This window comes from Antedon bifida, chromosome 8, assembly GCF_963402885.1.
Source record: "Antedon bifida chromosome 8, ecAntBifi1.1, whole genome shotgun sequence".
In the NCBI taxonomy this organism is placed as follows: domain Eukaryota; kingdom Metazoa; phylum Echinodermata; class Crinoidea; order Comatulida; family Antedonidae; genus Antedon; species Antedon bifida.
In genome coordinates, this window is record NC_136233.1 from 18,920,243 (window position 1) to 18,938,335 (window position 18,093).

General features: G+C 34.0%; 4 protein-coding genes across 11 annotated transcripts; 2 read left to right on the forward strand and 2 right to left on the reverse strand.

Moving 5' to 3' along the window:
• The first annotated feature begins 94 nt into the window (after positions 1–94).
• LOC144850600 (aurora kinase C-like) lies at positions 95–6,034 on the forward strand. 2 transcript variants are annotated; one of them, XM_078707917.1, is made up of 9 exons: positions 95–199; positions 2,101–2,182; positions 2,303–2,511; positions 3,070–3,261; positions 3,459–3,597; positions 3,979–4,127; positions 4,563–4,737; positions 5,086–5,142; positions 5,434–6,034. In XM_078707917.1, exons 2-9 carry the CDS (start codon positions 2,135–2,137, stop codon positions 5,542–5,544), a joined length of 1,080 nt encoding a protein of 359 aa, XP_078564043.1. In that variant the 5' UTR covers positions 95–199; positions 2,101–2,134; the 3' UTR covers positions 5,545–6,034. The 2 variants fall into 2 exon arrangements, with proteins under 2 accessions (XP_078564043.1, XP_078564044.1); XM_078707918.1 differs by having other exon boundaries at positions 133–171.
• A 74-nt stretch (positions 6,035–6,108) lies between these two features.
• LOC144850603 (uncharacterized) lies at positions 6,109–9,688 on the reverse strand. Of its 7 annotated transcripts, none has more exons than XM_078707923.1 (3): positions 9,557–9,688; positions 8,116–8,909; positions 6,109–7,430 (listed from the first exon to the last, which is right to left on the reverse strand). In XM_078707923.1, exons 2-3 carry the CDS (start codon positions 8,874–8,876, stop codon positions 7,220–7,222), a joined length of 972 nt encoding a protein of 323 aa, XP_078564049.1. In that variant the 5' UTR covers positions 8,877–8,909; positions 9,557–9,688; the 3' UTR covers positions 6,109–7,219. The 7 variants fall into 7 exon arrangements, with proteins under 7 accessions (XP_078564049.1, XP_078564052.1, XP_078564046.1 ...); XM_078707926.1 differs by lacking the exon at positions 9,557–9,688 and adding an exon at positions 9,425–9,443; XM_078707920.1 differs by lacking the exon at positions 9,557–9,688 and adding an exon at positions 9,337–9,436.
• On the forward strand, positions 9,626–11,047 carry LOC144850602 (tubulin-specific chaperone C-like). Its single transcript, XM_078707919.1, has one exon. The coding sequence runs from the start codon at positions 9,762–9,764 to the stop codon at positions 10,791–10,793; it is 1,032 nt and encodes a 343-aa protein (XP_078564045.1). The 5' UTR covers positions 9,626–9,761; the 3' UTR covers positions 10,794–11,047.
• A 2-nt stretch (positions 11,048–11,049) lies between these two features.
• On the reverse strand, positions 11,050–18,077 carry LOC144850599 (solute carrier family 35 member C2-like). Its single transcript, XM_078707916.1, has 9 exons — positions 18,024–18,077; positions 16,382–16,694; positions 15,588–15,738; positions 14,900–15,036; positions 14,353–14,521; positions 13,499–13,582; positions 12,917–13,092; positions 12,437–12,566; positions 11,050–12,295 (listed from the first exon to the last, which is right to left on the reverse strand). Exons 2-9 carry the CDS (start codon positions 16,568–16,570, stop codon positions 12,165–12,167), a joined length of 1,167 nt encoding a protein of 388 aa, XP_078564042.1. The 5' UTR covers positions 16,571–16,694; positions 18,024–18,077; the 3' UTR covers positions 11,050–12,164.
• Between the last annotated feature and the right edge of the window lie 16 nt (positions 18,078–18,093).

The following is an 18,093-nucleotide window of genomic DNA, read 5'->3' on the forward strand; positions in this document are numbered from 1 at the left end:
AAGAGAGTCTACTAAATTTTTTGATGACCTCTCCTCTTTCATATGGTAATGAGCATTTTATTAGCCAATCACATCACATTCGACATTTTGGTTTCAAAATTTAAAAGGTTTGATTGAGGAAGGAAGAGACTGCCAATTGAGAGAAAAACAAGACAATTAATTTCGCTAAAAGTAGATAAGATTCTTCTTATTTTTTCTAGTAAGTTATAACAATGGATTCTTTAATTTAATATCTATCAAATAAATTGTATTTTATAGCTTAAAGCTGTATTAATCTGTATGAAATGTTCATTGAAGTTAGACGTGTTTTCTACCAAAACGTAATTGTTGTAGGCCTACCTAGGCCTAGCCTATATAATATTAATAGATAAGGTAGCATTTCCCGCCCGCCGTGTTCGTGGGCCCGGGCGCACATCTTTTGTCGCCGTTGTTCTGCACGTGCCTAGCTAGGCCTATAGAAATAGGACTACCAACCAGACTAGGCCTGGCCTAGGCGGTAGAATAAAATGTCAATTAATTATTTTTACTTTATTTTTATTCAGATTCCAAATTTTTTTTGCACAATTTGAAATTTCCTGGAAATTTCAAATTGTACAAGCAGAGTATTTTCAGTATTTTATTTTTCGCCGTGGTTAGGATTCCGGCACCGGAACTCAACTGCCAGCGTTAGGGAATCCGACACGCAATTGCGCATGCCCAGAGCGAAGTAATTATAGCTTGCACTACCTAGTGCAGTGCCACAGACCGACCACACCAACCACATCGAGAGTCGGAGTATAACTAGATTTAGTTGTTGCGCGAGAGCGATGGATGAAACTTGTCCTAGGCCATACATGAATTAATAATTAAAATACAACTACACCGCACATTAAAATAATAGATAGGTAGAAAGGAATGGACTCTGTACTGTTTTTAGCATATTCTTGCGTATTTCAGGAAATGTACGAAAGTGAATAGCGTTGCGACCCCCGACTCCCCAAACAGATTTGTTTGACAAAAAATCAACTTGGTACGATTGCTGTATGCACAGTATAATGCGTTATATGAAATCTTTTATTTTGTACTTGAAAAATCATAAAACTAGTCATGTAATTATAATTCATATATGAATGAAGCAACCACTTTTTTAATTACGAAATAAATAGGCCACTGGTATTAGTTAGTAGGCATCTAGGCTAGTCCTAGTAGCTATTTTACGCCGTGGAGGAGCTACATGTCATGATGAATGATCCATCGCTGTTAGTCTGTAGAGTAGAGGCGCCGATCACTCTTCACTCTGGGCATGCGCAATAGCGTGTCGGATTCCCTAACGCCGGGCAATCCTAACCACGGCGTTTATTTATTTGATTATATAACCAAAACAAAGCATGATTACCTTAATTATGTTTATAATATCCTTAATTATAAATAATGCAAGATATTATTTATTAATATCAATAACAGCATAAAATGTTATAATACCCTCATACACAGAGAGAGAAACGAAATTGCAAAGAAGGCCTAGTCAGTTAGCCTAAAAACTTTACTTTAGAAGAGGCTGCAATCCTCTTACTGTCGCATGATTTGATTGTTATGATGAGCTACATTGTCAATAGTGCGACCTGATCGGGTGCCGATGATGAGTGAATTTTTATGCTATTTTGTGTTCAAATTGTGAATCGCAAGGTCGGAAATCCCTGTGCAAATTCAAATTGTGCAAGAAAATTGTTTAAATTGCACATTTTAATTAAATTATTATAAATATATGCATTTAATTTATTAACTTATAATCTATTAACTTATAATAATAATACTCTAGTCTAAAATAAAAAATAAAAACTCTCTCTAAAAAATACACCCAAATGATTTAATTATCCACATCCCAATACTATAAAAGCACAGTGTAAGTTAGCATAGGCTACACTGTATATTTATAACAAACCAAAATCATTCTGTATTCATGCTGTATTTCATATTCTAGGACCCAGAAAAATGAATTGTATACACAAAATGGAATTTTTGTCTTTTTATGTTGAAACCTGAATAAAATCAAATCAATATTAATGGATTATTACATGTTTTAGAGGTTTTGAAAATAAAATGTCTTTTTTTATTTTATAGGAATAGGTGTAGTATTTTAATTTATGAACTTAAGATGAATTCTTTTAAGCAGACACCTATTGGGAAAACAGCTGATTCAAAGGTATATTGAATTACTTTATTTATTTAAAATATTTGTTACAAAATTAGGTATAATTAGGTCTAGTAATCTAATGTTTATTTTCTAATGAAAATTATAAATTCTTTACCAACATCTAAATAGATTACATCTAGTTTGGTACGTTCAATAGACGGTGGCCCAAAGAGGGTTCTGAAGCCAACGAGTGTGAACGTTTCACAAGGCATTCATCAAGTAGGTAAACAAGGTGTATCATCAGGACATTCTGTTGAAAAGGAGAACCAGACTGCTCATAGTCACAAAGAACAAAAAGGAAAGCCTGAGGCCACAAAACAAGAATCATCAATACCAAAGTAGGTGATCCAATAACAGGAATGTTGATGACAGCATAGGCTGTGGAACAATAATTTGATGTGGTTGATAAGATCTTTACATTAACAGTTATAAAGCTCTGTCTACACTTACCAAACTTTATGTGAGACAACAATCTGATGTGCCCATATATTGACAGAGTGACATATTGCTAGCATATTTGGGCACACTTTTTGACTAGTTTGATAGTGTAGACTGACCTTTAGGAAGAAAGACTGTAATGATTGGTGCAGTGGTTGGTGAAATTAAGGCCCACCAACATTAGCATATTTTAGTTTGAAAGTTTAAAGTTCAGCATTAGAAAGTTTCTTTATAGTTACAGACAGACATAAGCAGGCTCAAAATACAGTAAAATAGAGACATTTTTCTAGTGTTGATAACATGTTAACAAACTTTAAAGCTCAAACTAGTTCAACAAAAAAAGTGTAATGTGCCCAAATATGGTAGTGATATGACATCATCATGTCCATATGGGTACCATTGTGTCCATATACATATTTTTTTTAACAAACTTTAAATATACTTTCTTTCATACACAGATCAAAATGGACTTTGCAAGACTTTGACATTGGCCGACCTTTGGGAAAGGGCAAATTTGGAAATGTATATTTAGCTAGAGAGAAACAAAGTAAATTTATTGTCGCTTTGAAAGTTCTTTTCAAGTCACAGCTTTCCAAATCAAATGTTGAACATCAGTTGCGTAGAGAAATTGAAATTCAAGCCCATCTCAGGTATACATAACAATTCTTTTCAATTGGTATTTGCTGGCTATTGATTACTGTACAGTATTATTATTGCATTTATACCATAAATTTAAATTCAAAAACTGTTATTGTTCAATAGTACATAAAGATTGAATATTTGAAATTGGCCAAATGTCTGACTCATATATAAATTTGTATTATTTTGGTTCATGTTACCATTGCAGGCATCCACACATTCTTAGACTTTATGGCTATTTCTATGATGCAACTAGAGTTTATCTTATCCTGGAATTTGCACCAAAGGGTGAACTTTACAAACAATTACAGAAGTGTGGAAGATTTGATGAAAGGAGATCATCCAATGTAAGATCAGTTCTATATTTATTTCTTTGATTATTTAATGAAAGTGTGTGATGGGGAAGGGGGTGGGTGTTATGTGGGGTGGGTAGGTATGGAGTCCTATATTGCATCATGTATCCATACATATGGGGGTATCAAAATAACTACAATTGTACTTGGAACAACATTTGAAAACCACCTGGTCCTGGGATTCTGTGGCGTTTCTGGGGTTTTCAGAGGTATCAAAATAACTTTTACTGGGAAGGCTTTAAACTATTTTTAAACTGCCTCAGAGTGGCAAGTGGGAGCTGGAGGGGTTTGGGGTAACACTCTTACTCTGGGCCAGGTATCTTTGCTAAGTATATAATGTTATTTAATAATTATCTTTTATTTGCTTTCAATTAGTATATTGGCCAATTAGCAAATGCTCTACAGTATTGTCACAGTAAGAAAGTTATACATAGGGACATCAAACCAGAAAACCTTCTACTCGGGCTCAAAGGTGATCTGAAGATTGCAGACTTTGGCTGGTCTGTTCATGCACCATCTTCAAGGTATTTTATTTCACTCTCTAAAGCTCTGTCTACGCTATAAAACTTGATGTGATCACACGTTTGTTGTCAAACTAGTTTGATAGTGTAGACAGAGCTTTAGATAGGATGGTTGTAATAATCACATGCTAAAACCACAACAAAAAGTACAAAGAAAATGTAACAAACAAAAAAGAAGTATATGCTTAAATATGTTTCCAATGTATATATACATTTCCTCACCTAAATGATGAAAACACAAGTCTCTCTTGAAGTAGAAACCTCCTAAAACTTCATTTTGAATGAATATCCTGAATTTTTTTTTCTGTGTTCTTTTTTCCTCTTTTTTGTTCTGGACTGAACAAAAATTGTCAATTTAATTCAACTAGAAATAGCAATGTACATGCCATTTTCATGTTAAATATTTATCACAAACCGTTTTTCTCTTTTTCAAATTAGACGAGCAACATTATGCGGAACATTAGATTATCTTCCTCCAGAGATGATTGAAGGAAAGATGCATGATGCCAACGTAGATCTGTGGAGCCTGGGTGTGTTATGTTATGAATTCTTAGTAGGAAAACCACCATTTGAGGCTGAGGGAAACAATGAAACGTATAGACGAATAACAAAGGTATAACATTTAGTTTACACTAAACCCAAATATTGTAGTAATGACAGTTTTTTGTCACACAAAGTTTGATAGTGTAGACAGAGCTTTATAAGTAGTAGAACTTCACTGTCTTAAAGCTCGTCTACATTGTCTACTTTATGTGACAAAAAAAATATGATGTGCCCATATATGGACACGATGATGTTGTATCACTACCATATTTGGGCACATTTTTTGGGCAAACTAGTTTGATAGTGTAGACAGCTTAACAGGCTCAATGCTAATTACAGAATGGAAAGCCCATCTTTCTAAACCAAGTCTCATATGAGAGCAATTCTACTTTAACTGGCGACTTTCTTTGTTCTACAGGTGGATTATAAATTTCCAGACCACGTATCACCAGAGGCAAGAAACTTAGTATCAGGAGTAAGTGATAACTTTAAATATCTATCAATTAATTTTGTATACAGAAATGTAACTAATTAATGGATATATCGCACTAGTTTTTCACAGTGTAAACGTAGGGAAAACTTTGGTGTATAGATGCTGCTGTGTTACATCAATGTAACCCTTAATTATTTACTGGAATTTAAGTCTAAATTACATTTAAATGCTTTCACACATGCAATATGTTACATTTTGTTAATATTTGTCAGATTTGTGTCAAATACAGTAGTATCATTACATTATTATCACATTTTTGTTTTCATGTTTTAGTTGCTACGACATAATCCCAGTGCAAGAACTCGACTTTCCGAAGTGCTAGAACACCCTTGGATTAAGAAATATGCCGACGTAAAACGAACAATGCCGCCATCTGCCTCGTAACATGTATCCAATCCAAAGAGGGAGCTAGAGATTGCGTCGATATTATAATCTGTCTTTATAAAGACGTTGATAGCATACTATTGTTTCTAGAAGAGGGTAGAACTTAAATAACAGTATGTATATCTTTCTGCACTGTATATTGTTGTTGGGAGGGTGTACAAAGCAGTCTATTTAATTATCACAATGTTACGTATTGTAAGATTATGTTTTCAAAATTTATTGTTTATTATATAATCTATACATATTTAGTAGAATCGTGTTTGTGAACTCTGTGGTTGTTGAAGATTTTGGTTAGGTACATCACAGGATATTTAGGTTTATTATCGGTATGTTTATAAAATAAAAAAAAAAGGGACTGCGATTGGAAAAGGGAGGGCTGTAACCAAAACACTCCCAGGGTTGTTGACTTGATATTTGAACAAAATGAGGTTGTGTGTCGCAATAATTTTAACATTTTGTAAGTAGAATGATGCATATTTGTTGTCGATATAATAAACTTACTCGATAACTGCAGTAATGGTGTTAATTCATACGCACTTAAACTATATCAAACATAACAAGTCATTTTTTTTATATATAAAGCATTTATTTCTTATGTATATCAAATAAATGGTTTTTGTAGATTGTAATATTAAAAATAAATCGGTTTTCATTAAAAATGTGTATTTCTCTTTTATTACTGTATAGCAATGCAGGCCTACATGCATGTAAAACAAAATAATTTTAATTTCCATTCAAAGAGCTAAACTAAACAGAAATTTAAAGGTGCTAAGTTGCTGATGAATTAAAGTGGCTCTGACATTACTGCAAGGTCCTTTAATTTAACCTTATATTATGCACTATTGGGCCAGAAGTTATAATAAGTATATAAATTATAACCTTAAATTATAATCTTTAAAATAAAGTTGTTTAACTTCTTTTCAAACTCTGTCTACACTATCAAACTTTATGTGACAAAAAAAATGTGATGTGCCCATATATGGACATGATGATGTCATAGCACTACCATATTTGGGCACTTTTTTTGTCAAACTAGTTTGATAGTGGAGACAGAGCTTTACTGAAGTAACAAAATAGATGGCAGATACTGCACCACAGTAATACACATTGTGCATTTCAATACAAGTCTATGGGGAAATATTGCAAAAAGAAATTAAACAAATTATACAATAGCATTGTGTTTTTTTTTAAATAAGAAGTTTAAAAACTAAACTACAGTACTTGTTGGATCAAAATAGTTATACTTTTTAAATTACAGTACCACTAAACTGTAGCCAAATAATATACAAATAAAGATTTAGATAAAAATAATTAAATTGTAGTAGGCCTACTGTCAGTACAACACAAAACTTCTGTGGTTCTTGAAACAATTTTGTACAAAATTATACCAGATATTAAATTAACTACAGTATTTAAATAAGGTTTTACAAAAATATGTTTACAGTACAAACAAGACCATGCGGGGGCTGTGGTTTCAATGGAAACCAAAAATTCCTCTCTGAAGATTGTACATTAGAAGGTGGAATTTGTTCAACTTTGTCAAATAGTTGCAGTTGAAAAATATTCTTTGAGTTGTATTCTGTAAACTTAAACAATCGTCACTGTAAATCAGCTGCGATAATTTATACAGTACATAAGCGACACAAAATGTCTTGATTCTTCAGAAATTCTGTACTTATTTGACTGGGGGCTTCAAGAAGTTAATTCGTCGTAAATACTGAACAAGTAACGGTGCAACCGTCAACGTTATTCCTAAACGAACTGGCATGAACAGTTTGTATACAGCGTATGATATCACAAACGTACTTGCGTTTGCCGCCAAACGGGCCGATATCACTTCTTCACTGAATCCAAAGAACTTTAACAGAGCTTCTACATCGAGGCCACTACAGAGAGAATTGAAAGATTTAATTATTTGCATCGTTGAGTGAATTTTTGTGCATCAAGTTTCTCAGTTCACAACCATAACGTAGAGTTTGATACCGAAACCAATTTTTATCAACTTTACTTTGGAGGCTTCAATACGCCAACATTACGCAAATATCTCACAAGGAAAGGACAAGTGGTAAGCGTGATCCCAATTCGAACTGGGGCAAACATTTTGTGCACGGCATATGCAACAACGAATGTGCTCGCACCCGTAGCTAGTTTTGATTGTACCATTTCGGCGCTAAAACCAATGCTTTTCAGAAGGACAGTCATATCGAGCCCACTGGAAGATAAAAATTGATGTTGATTTTCAATTTAAATGATAAAATTGGATCAAGCAGATTGTATGTTTAGGTGAGTGAACAAGAAATGAGCACACATGCAAAAAATCTATGATGTGAAACAAACGTACATACTTCAATTATTATCAAAAACTATGTAAAAGTAAAAGGAAAATATTTCAAAACATCCAATGAAAGTCTCAGTAAGTGGTATACAGGTAGGCATCTGCATATGAAGCAAAAGATCCAAGTTCAAGTCCAACTTATATCACTCTTACAAATTATATAATATCTATACTGTTAAAAAAACATTTCATAATATTAACTTAATAATGATGCAATACCAACTGGGCTACATTACCTTGACACAGCGAGATAGAATCCACCAAGAGAAGCTAGAGAGATACCGACGTGGAAGACCACGACAGTACCACCATATTCCTTCACAGCCCTCTTCAGCTTTTCACGCTGTGTTAACTGCCTAGGTGTATCAGAGGCAGTAGTATCATTAGTTTCAGCGGTGTATTGTACAGATGATAGTGTGTATTGGCGGTGTTGTATGAATTCATTCACAACATTGCTCAAAGTTATGTTACCGTTTCTGGAAACAAACTCTGCCTGTAAGTCATTTCCAGTTGAACAATTTGTGAACAAAAGTAATGGGTTTTTAGAAGTTGTAAGAGATGTTCTGCCGCCGTTTGAATGATATCCACGTACTATTGGAGAGAATTTAGCATTCCCTGACAGAGTTGAGAACTTCCTGGCAATAGGAACACCTTGCATGATATCCGACAAGTCAAGCTTCCCAAACATGGAATTTGTTCGACAATACCTAGTGCTCCCCGGCATGCAAGTACCCTGTAAAACGCAAATTATATCTTCGTCCGTCCAAGGTTCAAAGGTCATGGGTGTGTTACAACTGTAGCGTTTTCTAGTAGTGTGGACATATCTTCTGAATTTCTGATTGGTACTTTTGTTATCTTGTGACGGTTCATCCTGATTTGAGGTTACAGTCTTGGTTGACACTTTCAAAGCAAGTATCTGTGACGATGATAGTGGCGGTATATTTCTTTTTCTAGTAGTAGTGTGCACTATAGTTCGAAGTGGTCCGCTGCGATACATATTTGTTGATTGCTTTCGTTAAACCACCTGGATCTGTAGAAAATAAATGTTTTTACCATTAAAGAAAAAGCTGTTTCTTTTTAGACTTACTGTATTACATAATTCCGTGGAAGTCATTAACTAGGCCGAGTAGTTTCTACCGGCGTGGTTCTTGGGCCTACTAATTTAATACAGTACAGTCTAAGGCTAAGCTAGGCCTACCCTATAGTATAATACTTAATAATATGCTGCCCTCTCTACTCTACCGAGCCTGTCCTCTAATTTAATAATAACAATAATAATAATAGGCTAGGCTCTACTTACTACTCTGACTGTCAGTCAGTCTGTGTTAACTAGTGAAAAGGCACACATTCACTAGTCATATAAATGACAGATAGCTGTTAGGATCAGCTGTTATTATATTAAAGTACGTTTACAGTACTTCTACTAACTACACCAAAAACATAACATATGGGCCTACTATCAAGGCCTGACTTTGCAAAAATCAAAGATCATCATAATCATTCATAACACAATACAATCAACTCTCTTGACCTCGCTCATCATACCACAGAATCAGGATTCAGAAACCAACCAATCAAACCAGATCACGTGAATACATCGTGCATAAGAGTTTTTTTAGGAGGTGAATGACTTTAAATTGTATTCGTGATATCATCATCTTATACTTATAATCATACGTTTTAGCGTTCAATGAGACCAGAAAGAGAGTTTTTATAACTCTTTGATGAGATGAGACCTCCTCACAACACGCAGCAGCAACATGATGATGTTTTGTTTCTATTTTTTATCATGATCATGTGATCTCTTCCATTGGTTCTATCACGTGTTCCCCGAGGCATTCAAACTTCAAAGTTTTAACTTTGGTGGCAGCAGACAATAAAAATGGCAGATCACGGTGGTGTAATCGAGAATGTACCAGAAATAAAACAAGTAAATGAAGATGAAATGAAGGATAAATTGAAAGAAAAAATGATGAAGAGACATGAACAACGTTTGGCGAATATGGAGAAACGTCGAACAGAGCGCGAACAAGCTTCGTCAAAAGACGAATCTGTAGCAATTTTCACATCCACCTTCAACACAGAGAAGCAGCGAATTCAACTGAAGATTGACAGGTCAAATACGATTGGCCCGGCTGATTTGAATAATCACTTTGATGATATTACAGGTGATCTGCAAAAGTTTCAGAAGTATATCACCGATTCAACGATATTTCTTCCTTCCTACGACAGAAAACATGCACAGGATACAGTAAATGAACTAAATGCTGCAGTCTCTGATAAGAGAAGTGAATTAAAACCCAAGAAGAAGTTCACTTTTAGTAAATCGAAGAAAAAGGACACAAAAGTAGATGACAAACCCACTGTAAAAAATGAAAATAATAAACTTGTTCAGTTAGTAGAACAAAAGAAAGAAGAAACTATAGGTTTCCGAGATTGTTCATCTATGGTTTTAGAAATGGGTTCTGATAAAATAAATTCCAATGACATTGGGCTTTCAAAACTCGTGAACTGCAAAGTATTTCTGAGAGGTACACCAAGTGCAGCGCACATCGATCAGCTTACCGGTTGTACCATCTTCTGCGGACCGATATCAGGCTCGATATTTGTCGCGGACTGCACAGATTGCACGTTTGTTTTGTCGTGTCAACAGCTCCGTGTACACACAACAAAATCATGTAAATTTTATCTACACGTAACCAGTCGTGCAATTATAGAAGATACGTCCAGTGTTGAATTTGCTCCGTACAATTGGACTTATGATGGAATTGACGCTGATTTTGCTGTATCTGGATTGGATCGAAGCAAGAATAGCTGGGATGATGTAGATGATTTCAATTGGCTGGCGAGTGATAAGCGTTCTCCAAACTGGAAAGTTCTACCAGAAGAAAAACGTGTTGCAAGCTGGGATTAAAATCTTTCAAATAGAACTATTAAACATTATTATTATTAGAATACGCTCTCTTTTTTTGATCAATTTGTTTAAAAAGAACCTCTTGAGTTTAAGGTATCCTGAAATTCTGTTATTATTCTGAATGTACCTTTTTAATGGTAAAATGATTTGAGACCTTTTAGACCTCAAGAAAAGTCTGTTTTCAGAGAGTCTGTATACCTATGCTTAACTCATAACTGCTACTATTAATTATTAATAAAACAAATGAACATTTACCTTTTCATGATTTAAATTTATTTGTATGTGTATAAATATAAATTGTCATCATCAACCTTAACCCAACAAATAAACAATAGCATTTAATAATACATTAATAATAATATATCAGTGGTATTTAATTAAATTGTACAAATAAAAGATTTGTCAAATAAATCAATATTGTAAACTTTAACGATCAGTAGGCCTACATAAATACACTACAGTAAAACACCCCGCTTTCACATCACCCAGTGCACCAGCGTTTTGTATAATGTGCGCCTTGGTGCGTTTAAACTGCAGAGCTTGGCTAAGTGATGTAAAAGGGCATGATTACAGTTCAATTTGAGTTAGTAAAATGTATTTTGAAAAGAACATGTTCCAGTGAAGACATTAATTATTTAATGCCTTTTAAATATTAAAAAAACACAACAAATATGTTTATATAAATACTGTACTGTAATATATCATTTAAGTATAAACCAATCCGCACTCTGTAACTGTAATGCTTAACTTTGGTGTGTGTGTGCGCATTCCTCACAGAAGAATAATGAATGAAGTCTTGCGCAATAGATATTATGGTTGGTATTGCAACCAACAGTAGGTCATTTACCAAATACCACCCAAATTCTTCCCCCTCCCTTCCCACACATACCCACAATGAAGTACTATTTAAAAGTCATGCATATTAAAAAGTAATAGGCAACATACGCAATTACGGTATATTACCTGAAATCATGACATAAAATCTCTTTAAAGCAAAGAATTTAAAATTTTTAGACAATACAAAATTAATATTACCTATAATAACCAGTGACATTGTTTTAACCCAAACCTAACAAATAAAATAATTCCTCTGATACAGAACTTTTTCAGTACCATTGGCAAATTCATAAATGCAGTGTCAATTGTTATATAAAATAATTCCCGATACAGCTGTAACTTGTGACAAACATGGAATGCTGTATCAGAGATATTTCCTAGATACTGAACAGATTGAGATACAGTATGGTGAATTGTGGAAATAATTAACTGTGAGGTAGAGATAAATTCAATAGGCTATGCAAGCAACTGGTCATTAAATTAGTCTCTAAATCCACTCTATTTTTTTAAACTGCACTACTCCTGCACCTAATATCATTGATTTGTATTGCGATTATATATTTCATCTTCATCGCTAGCACTTTCATTTGGATCGCCCTCTCTCAGTAGCATTTGGACAGATTCACCGTTTCTCTCTTCCTTATACAATTTTGGTTTCTTTTTACCTGTTGGCGAAAAAAAAAGTATTTTAGAATTTTTCAAAATTTTTGTAGTTGGGGATATTGCGAATTCCTCTTTCTGACTTTTTATGTTTTACATTTTATCATTGATATTTTTAGTTGTATTATTATTTTATCGTAATTTACCTTTTGAAGCTAATGCCTTCATTCCTACGTGTACGACGATTCCCATCAAACACACAACCATTCCACATTTATTAAGGGTAGACATTTTATCTCCTCGAAAATGAACTGCTAAAAATAATGTACACACTTCCTACAAATTAAAAAATAAAGCCTTTATTTTCACAAACCTAAATATTTATCTCATCTGCATCATTCACCTAAAGTAATCATGTGTCCCAACCAACTCCAATCAGCTAACGCAGAGGCCAATAATTGCTCATAGCTATTACATACACCACGGCTACAACCATATAACGTCATCGATGCCCCTTCCTACTTTTCCCCTCTGCACCTTTATAGAATACATACACATTTTCACAATTTACAATAGACACCAAAAGAAGCACTTTTCAGTTTGGATACCAATCACTCTAAATAATCTACATAGCATGCTTGCTTTTTTCGCCAGTTCCACTCAACGCAACACCCAATTTTACCTACCTTAAATATACCAGAAATGGATAATGTTATACAGGAGGTCATTGAAACCAGTAAATATTCTGAGCAGGCCAAGAAGAACGCTAAGACAGCACCAAGACCGATCCTAAAGCACATAGTCAAGAACAACTCACTGTCGGTGAAGCCTAGGAATTGTTTTGTTGTTGATATTGGTAAACCTTCAAAAAGAAACAAAGTACAATAATTTGACAGTGGAAAAGTACAATATGGCGGTTAGCTCTTAAAATCACAGTGGTAGGGAGGATTATGTTTATCTCATGCTGTACATAAAACACGACAAATACAGTTGAATCCCTGGGAGGGTACACTTTTTAGACCCTAACCCATGAATAGGTGTTAAGCGCAGAGTTTAAGCAAATATGCCTTACCGGTATTCATGGGACAGTATCATATCCCCTTTAATAAGGGTGTTCTATAGTCTATAGTGGTGTCTCAAAGTTCTCCTACGTGTAAGCGTGAAGTCTTTACACATCATCCGCGCCAACAAATGATATTTATGTAGTTTCTTCTTGTAGTATTGGCACGTTTACATACATATTGAGTATCATTTGTATCTATACATACCTTCTGTTACTATTGCTATTGGTAATAAACCCACAATCATTATAGGTTGAAGGTGATATATTGTATCTACCGGATTTACTAAGCCTAAAAAGATTAAAATACATGCCATATTTACAGAATGTTGTTAGATGTATTGTAGTGAACACCATAATATCTCTATGGATGTATACAAGTCTCTACTTTGTATTGATTGAATACCAAATAATTTTGGTTACAAAACACCAGTGGTGGTAACACTGCTGGTAACACCCGTGGTCAATGCAAATGGTTAGATGCTGAAGCCCTGGTAAGGTTGTAATATCTTATTGTAATAAGACTAAACCGATTGTTTATACTGTCCCAACAATGAATTTAAGATAATATCTAGAGTTTGGTATCAGTATTACTTTTGTAGTCAATGTATCTCCCGAATACGGCTTTACCAGCATAATATACCGGAATAGATGGCTCCCAAACGGTGTAGGTGTATGAAAATGTAACAAAGTAAAAATTTGTCTAGTAGTAGGCTAGGCATTACATCACACATGTATTTTGTCAATTTTTGATTGATAAGGTAAAATATATTTGACATACAATACATCAACATTTGAGATAGTATATCACTATTAGCTCTATCTACACTATCAAACTAAACGTTTTGTTTGACAAAAAATGTGATGTGCCCATATATGGACTGGATGACATAATATCACTACCATATTTGGACATATCACTACTATATTTGGGCACATCACACATTTTCATCAAACTAGTTTGAAAATGTAGTCAGAGCTAAAAGATTCATAACCTTATCTTGAATTGATTTCTAAATTCGGAAACACTAAAACCATTTTAAAAACAAATATAGAACTTACCAGTCTCTTTATTCTGTGTTAATACCTGCGCTAAGGACCAGCGTACACCGCTAATAAAGGACGCTAACATAACCAAAATGAATCCTTCTAAGTTAAACTGGGTTGACTGGTAAGTGAACATAAAAAGACCAATTGCTATAAATATTATGATTACCCCTTGGATGAGTTTCTGTAAAACAAAAATGGAATTTATTTAAACTATCCCAGCGACCTTAACTTGGAAAAATGAATGTCCAAACTATAACTTTTTAAAAAATATATAAAACCAAAGAGGGTGCAATTAAACAACATTGGGTATGTCAGGCGTACCAAATGCCAAAAATAGCAAAGCCATACTTCACATATTAAATAACACATACATTTTTATAAACGTAGACATTGTCGGTCAAAGCATATAAAAAGGAAGATATTTTGATTTGTACAAGTTATTAATATTTTATTACGAAGTTATAGTTTTACATTTTATTATTTTATTAAAGTGGTATATTATGAATTTCTGAATACCGAATGCCTAAAACAACGGTTTTCTAAGAAGAAGTAGATTTACCGGTTTCTCGAGACCAAGCACTATTGCAAAAAACAGGAGAAATACAATACAAGATGATTTAGACATGGTGTACAGTGATATCGTGATGAATACCAAACTCCAGTTGGAAAGGCCTATATCCAATGAACTAGCCAAAGCTGAAAAAGAAAAAAAGGATTTTTCAAATGTAGTTTAAATCCTTCCCAGTACAATTTCCTGTCATTTTTATACACCATGTGTGAACAACTGTACAAACTCTCATTCTTTCTTATATACAATAGGACATCTTTAGCATTCCCTAGACAGGTCTGTCCGTGTCCTCTGAATAGGTGTTGGCTGTACACATATATTGCCTCTTGTTGATTCAACAGGAAAGTGTCCTTTTAATAAAGGGTGTCCCCTAAATAGGGTTGTCCCAAAGTAGTGGTTTTACTGAATGTATTTTGAATACAATAAAAAACATTAATTACATTTTTATTTTTTTAAATAATAGTAGCCACTCAACCTAACACAGGAAACAAAGGTATTTAAAAAGTATCGAAAACAGCTAAAAACGCCAGGTGCTCCCAGTGTTGGAGGGCTATTAAGAGCCCTAAACCTCCATGTTACAACACTTTCCTTAATAGGAAGTCTCCTGAATGGAAGTGTCCGAAAAAAGAGGGGGTTTTAATGTACATCCTTATTTTAAAGAAATTACTAATGAACTAACCGGTTGGTGCGACTTTTTTAATGTATGTGTTCCAATCCAACGTGACAGGGGCAGGGCCTCCTGACTTCGCTAAACATGCTCGCACAGGAATGGAAATTAAAAATTTGACAAAGAAATGAATAATTGTCACAGTCAATGGAAAACTGAAGTCCTGCAAAGAAAAAAGTGTTACAAATAAAAGTAATGAATGTTTAACAGTTGAATGAGGAGAATATTTGAGTGCCCTGTAAAAGTAGTACAAGCAGAGTGGAACAGTATATGCCATGTGTCAGGATTCTATAGCCTTATTGGAGCTTTTGATTTGCAACAACCGACGACCCAACTATGTCAAGTTAATTCACTGTGCGCATGCGGGGATGATATTAGGACATGTTTTCTTGCTCACCACCACCTCGACTCAGTTTTAATGGTTTCTAGGTTCAAGCGGCAACAATCAAATGACCTGACCTACTGTAGTTACTCCCTAATATTTCAATAAGAAGAAAATAGGACACCACTGTTCTGCACACACTAGAGGATAGTCATTGAACACAAAAAGTCACAAAAAATATTTACATACTTAAGTTGAACGTGCAATGAATAAAACCATTAGCTGTTTATTATAACAGAAACAGAATGACACATAATACAAACATTAATACCAATCAAATGGCCAGGATACACACAATATATACAAAAATGATTTAAAAAAAAGTACATTTTATTTAAAAGAAAAAAAAGAAGAAATAATAATTAATTAATAGTTGATGAATAAATGAATATATTGACTAATCTTTGATAAATGATTAACTTACTGATAATATCCATTTATTGTAGAATGTCAGGCTGATTGACCAACAGTAATAGAATAATATAAGTCCTAGCGTCTTTATCGTCACTACCGTATAATCATACCACAAGGATCGTTTTAATTTGTGTGGAGAGTGCTTGTAAATGGTCTGCTCTAAACGCATGCTAAATTTGCGTCCACTCGGCGAGGACATGGTTTATACTACTGTCAAATTGTTTCAGATAACTACCAGCTAATAAAGCTTCTTACAATATGTAATCATAAAGTATTTCAAAAATTGGAAGCCCATCATCTCAAATCATTTAACTCGGTAATATCTGCAATATAAAAGAAAATGTATCATTGAATTTTTATTTGAATAAAGCTCTATCTACACAATAAAACTTTGTGTGACAAAAAATGTGATGTGTCCATATGGACACGATGATGTCATATCACTACTATATTTGGGCAAATTACAATTTTTTTGTCAAACTAGTTTGATAGTGTAGACTGAACTGTATAGTCTTTTTCACAATTACAATAATGAAATGTAATGTGTGTCAGTACGACATTATCTCCAGGATCTTGAAGCATCGCAGTGGTTGTACATTGTGATGCTATGGCACCTCTTTGATGTCTTGACGATGATCCTTGCCTGTGGATTATGTTATTACAGTAGAACCTCTCAGTGGATACCTTCAAAATGTATCACAATAATGAATCTTGACAGTTTTTTTTTAAATAATCACTTTTCACTAGGCCTAGTGGTAATCAATAACACACTTGTTTTTCATATTTGGTTTGTAGTGTTTACATGGTGTGAAAATATTTGATTGTCTGTATTTCGTATTTGTTTAAATATTCATTGTTAAATTTATTATTGATTTAAGTATTTGTATGTACATTTTCCTGCAAACATGAATATTAATTGGACACTGCACACAAAATACATTTGATATTTTAATATCCGCTCATAAAAACTACTTTCTACATAACATTAGATACACTGGTCGAATGCTGTGGAATTCTTTACCTTCAAATGTAGTTAGCGATGTCAATAAATACTCGTTTTCTAATAAGCTAAAAAAAACACTAATTAATTTACTTTGCAAGTTTGCATCTCCCACCCGCTTCTATTTTCTTGAATGGCTCCTCGGTTGGAATTCGTAATTCGTAATTAAATTGAATCTTCCTTATTGATATTGGTCTTTCAAGAATCAAATTGGCACTCTTCTGCTTTATTCGAGTGGCGGTGTTACTATTTTTTTACCATACAATTGTAATGAATGTGAGCCGCTTTTGAACATTGATTGATCTTGTATCTTATTTGTTGACTTGTTGAAATGAGATCAATCTAAACTAATAAAATGAAATCCTATTCCAAGCTTGATATGATGGACTTCACACTGGAGAGAACTATAACCTAATAAAATTCAATTAGAGACCAGCCTGTCACCCACTCTATCTTCTGTGTGTGTGTGTGTGTTTTGCTATGAAGTGGTGAGTGGTGGCCTGAATAACAAGGCCCACCATTTGACACATACACACGGCATAGAGCCTAGATAAACACACATATAAAACCACAGAATAATGAACAATAACATTAAATCAAAGTAGGGTATATAACTCCATACAAGTTAGAAGTTTCAAGTAAAAATACCTACACATCATCACTTTTTAAAGCCGGATCCTTGCCGTGTTGTATGGTTGGTCATGGCTGATTGAGTTTTGTGT

Coding starts and splice junctions, on each gene's coding strand:
- LOC144850600 (XM_078707917.1), top strand. CDS start 2,135: ATGAATTCTTTTAAGCAGACACCTATTGGGAAAACAGCTGATTCAAAG. Junction 3,598..3,978: donor ATGAAAGGAGATCATCCAAT/GTAAGATCAGTT, acceptor GCTTTCAATTAG/TATATTGGCCAATTAGCAAA. Junction 4,128..4,562: donor GTTCATGCACCATCTTCAAG/GTATTTTATTTC, acceptor TTTTCAAATTAG/ACGAGCAACATTATGCGGAA.
- LOC144850599 (XM_078707916.1), bottom strand. CDS start 16,570: ATGTCCTCGCCGAGTGGACGCAAATTTAGCATGCGTTTAGAGCAGACC. Junction 15,037..15,587: donor TAAAAAAGTCGCACCAACCG/GTTAGTTCATTA, acceptor TTTCTTTTTCAG/CTTTGGCTAGTTCATTGGAT. Junction 13,583..14,352: donor AACACAGAATAAAGAGACTG/GTAAGTTCTATA, acceptor TAATCTTTTTAG/GCTTAGTAAATCCGGTAGAT.
- LOC144850603 (XM_078707923.1), bottom strand. CDS start 8,876: ATGTATCGCAGCGGACCACTTCGAACTATAGTGCACACTACTACTAGA. Junction 7,431..8,115: donor TTCTATCTCGCTGTGTCAAG/GTAATGTAGCCC, acceptor TTCTCTCTGTAG/TGGCCTCGATGTAGAAGCTC.
- LOC144850602 (XM_078707919.1), top strand. CDS start 9,762: ATGGCAGATCACGGTGGTGTAATCGAGAATGTACCAGAAATAAAACAA.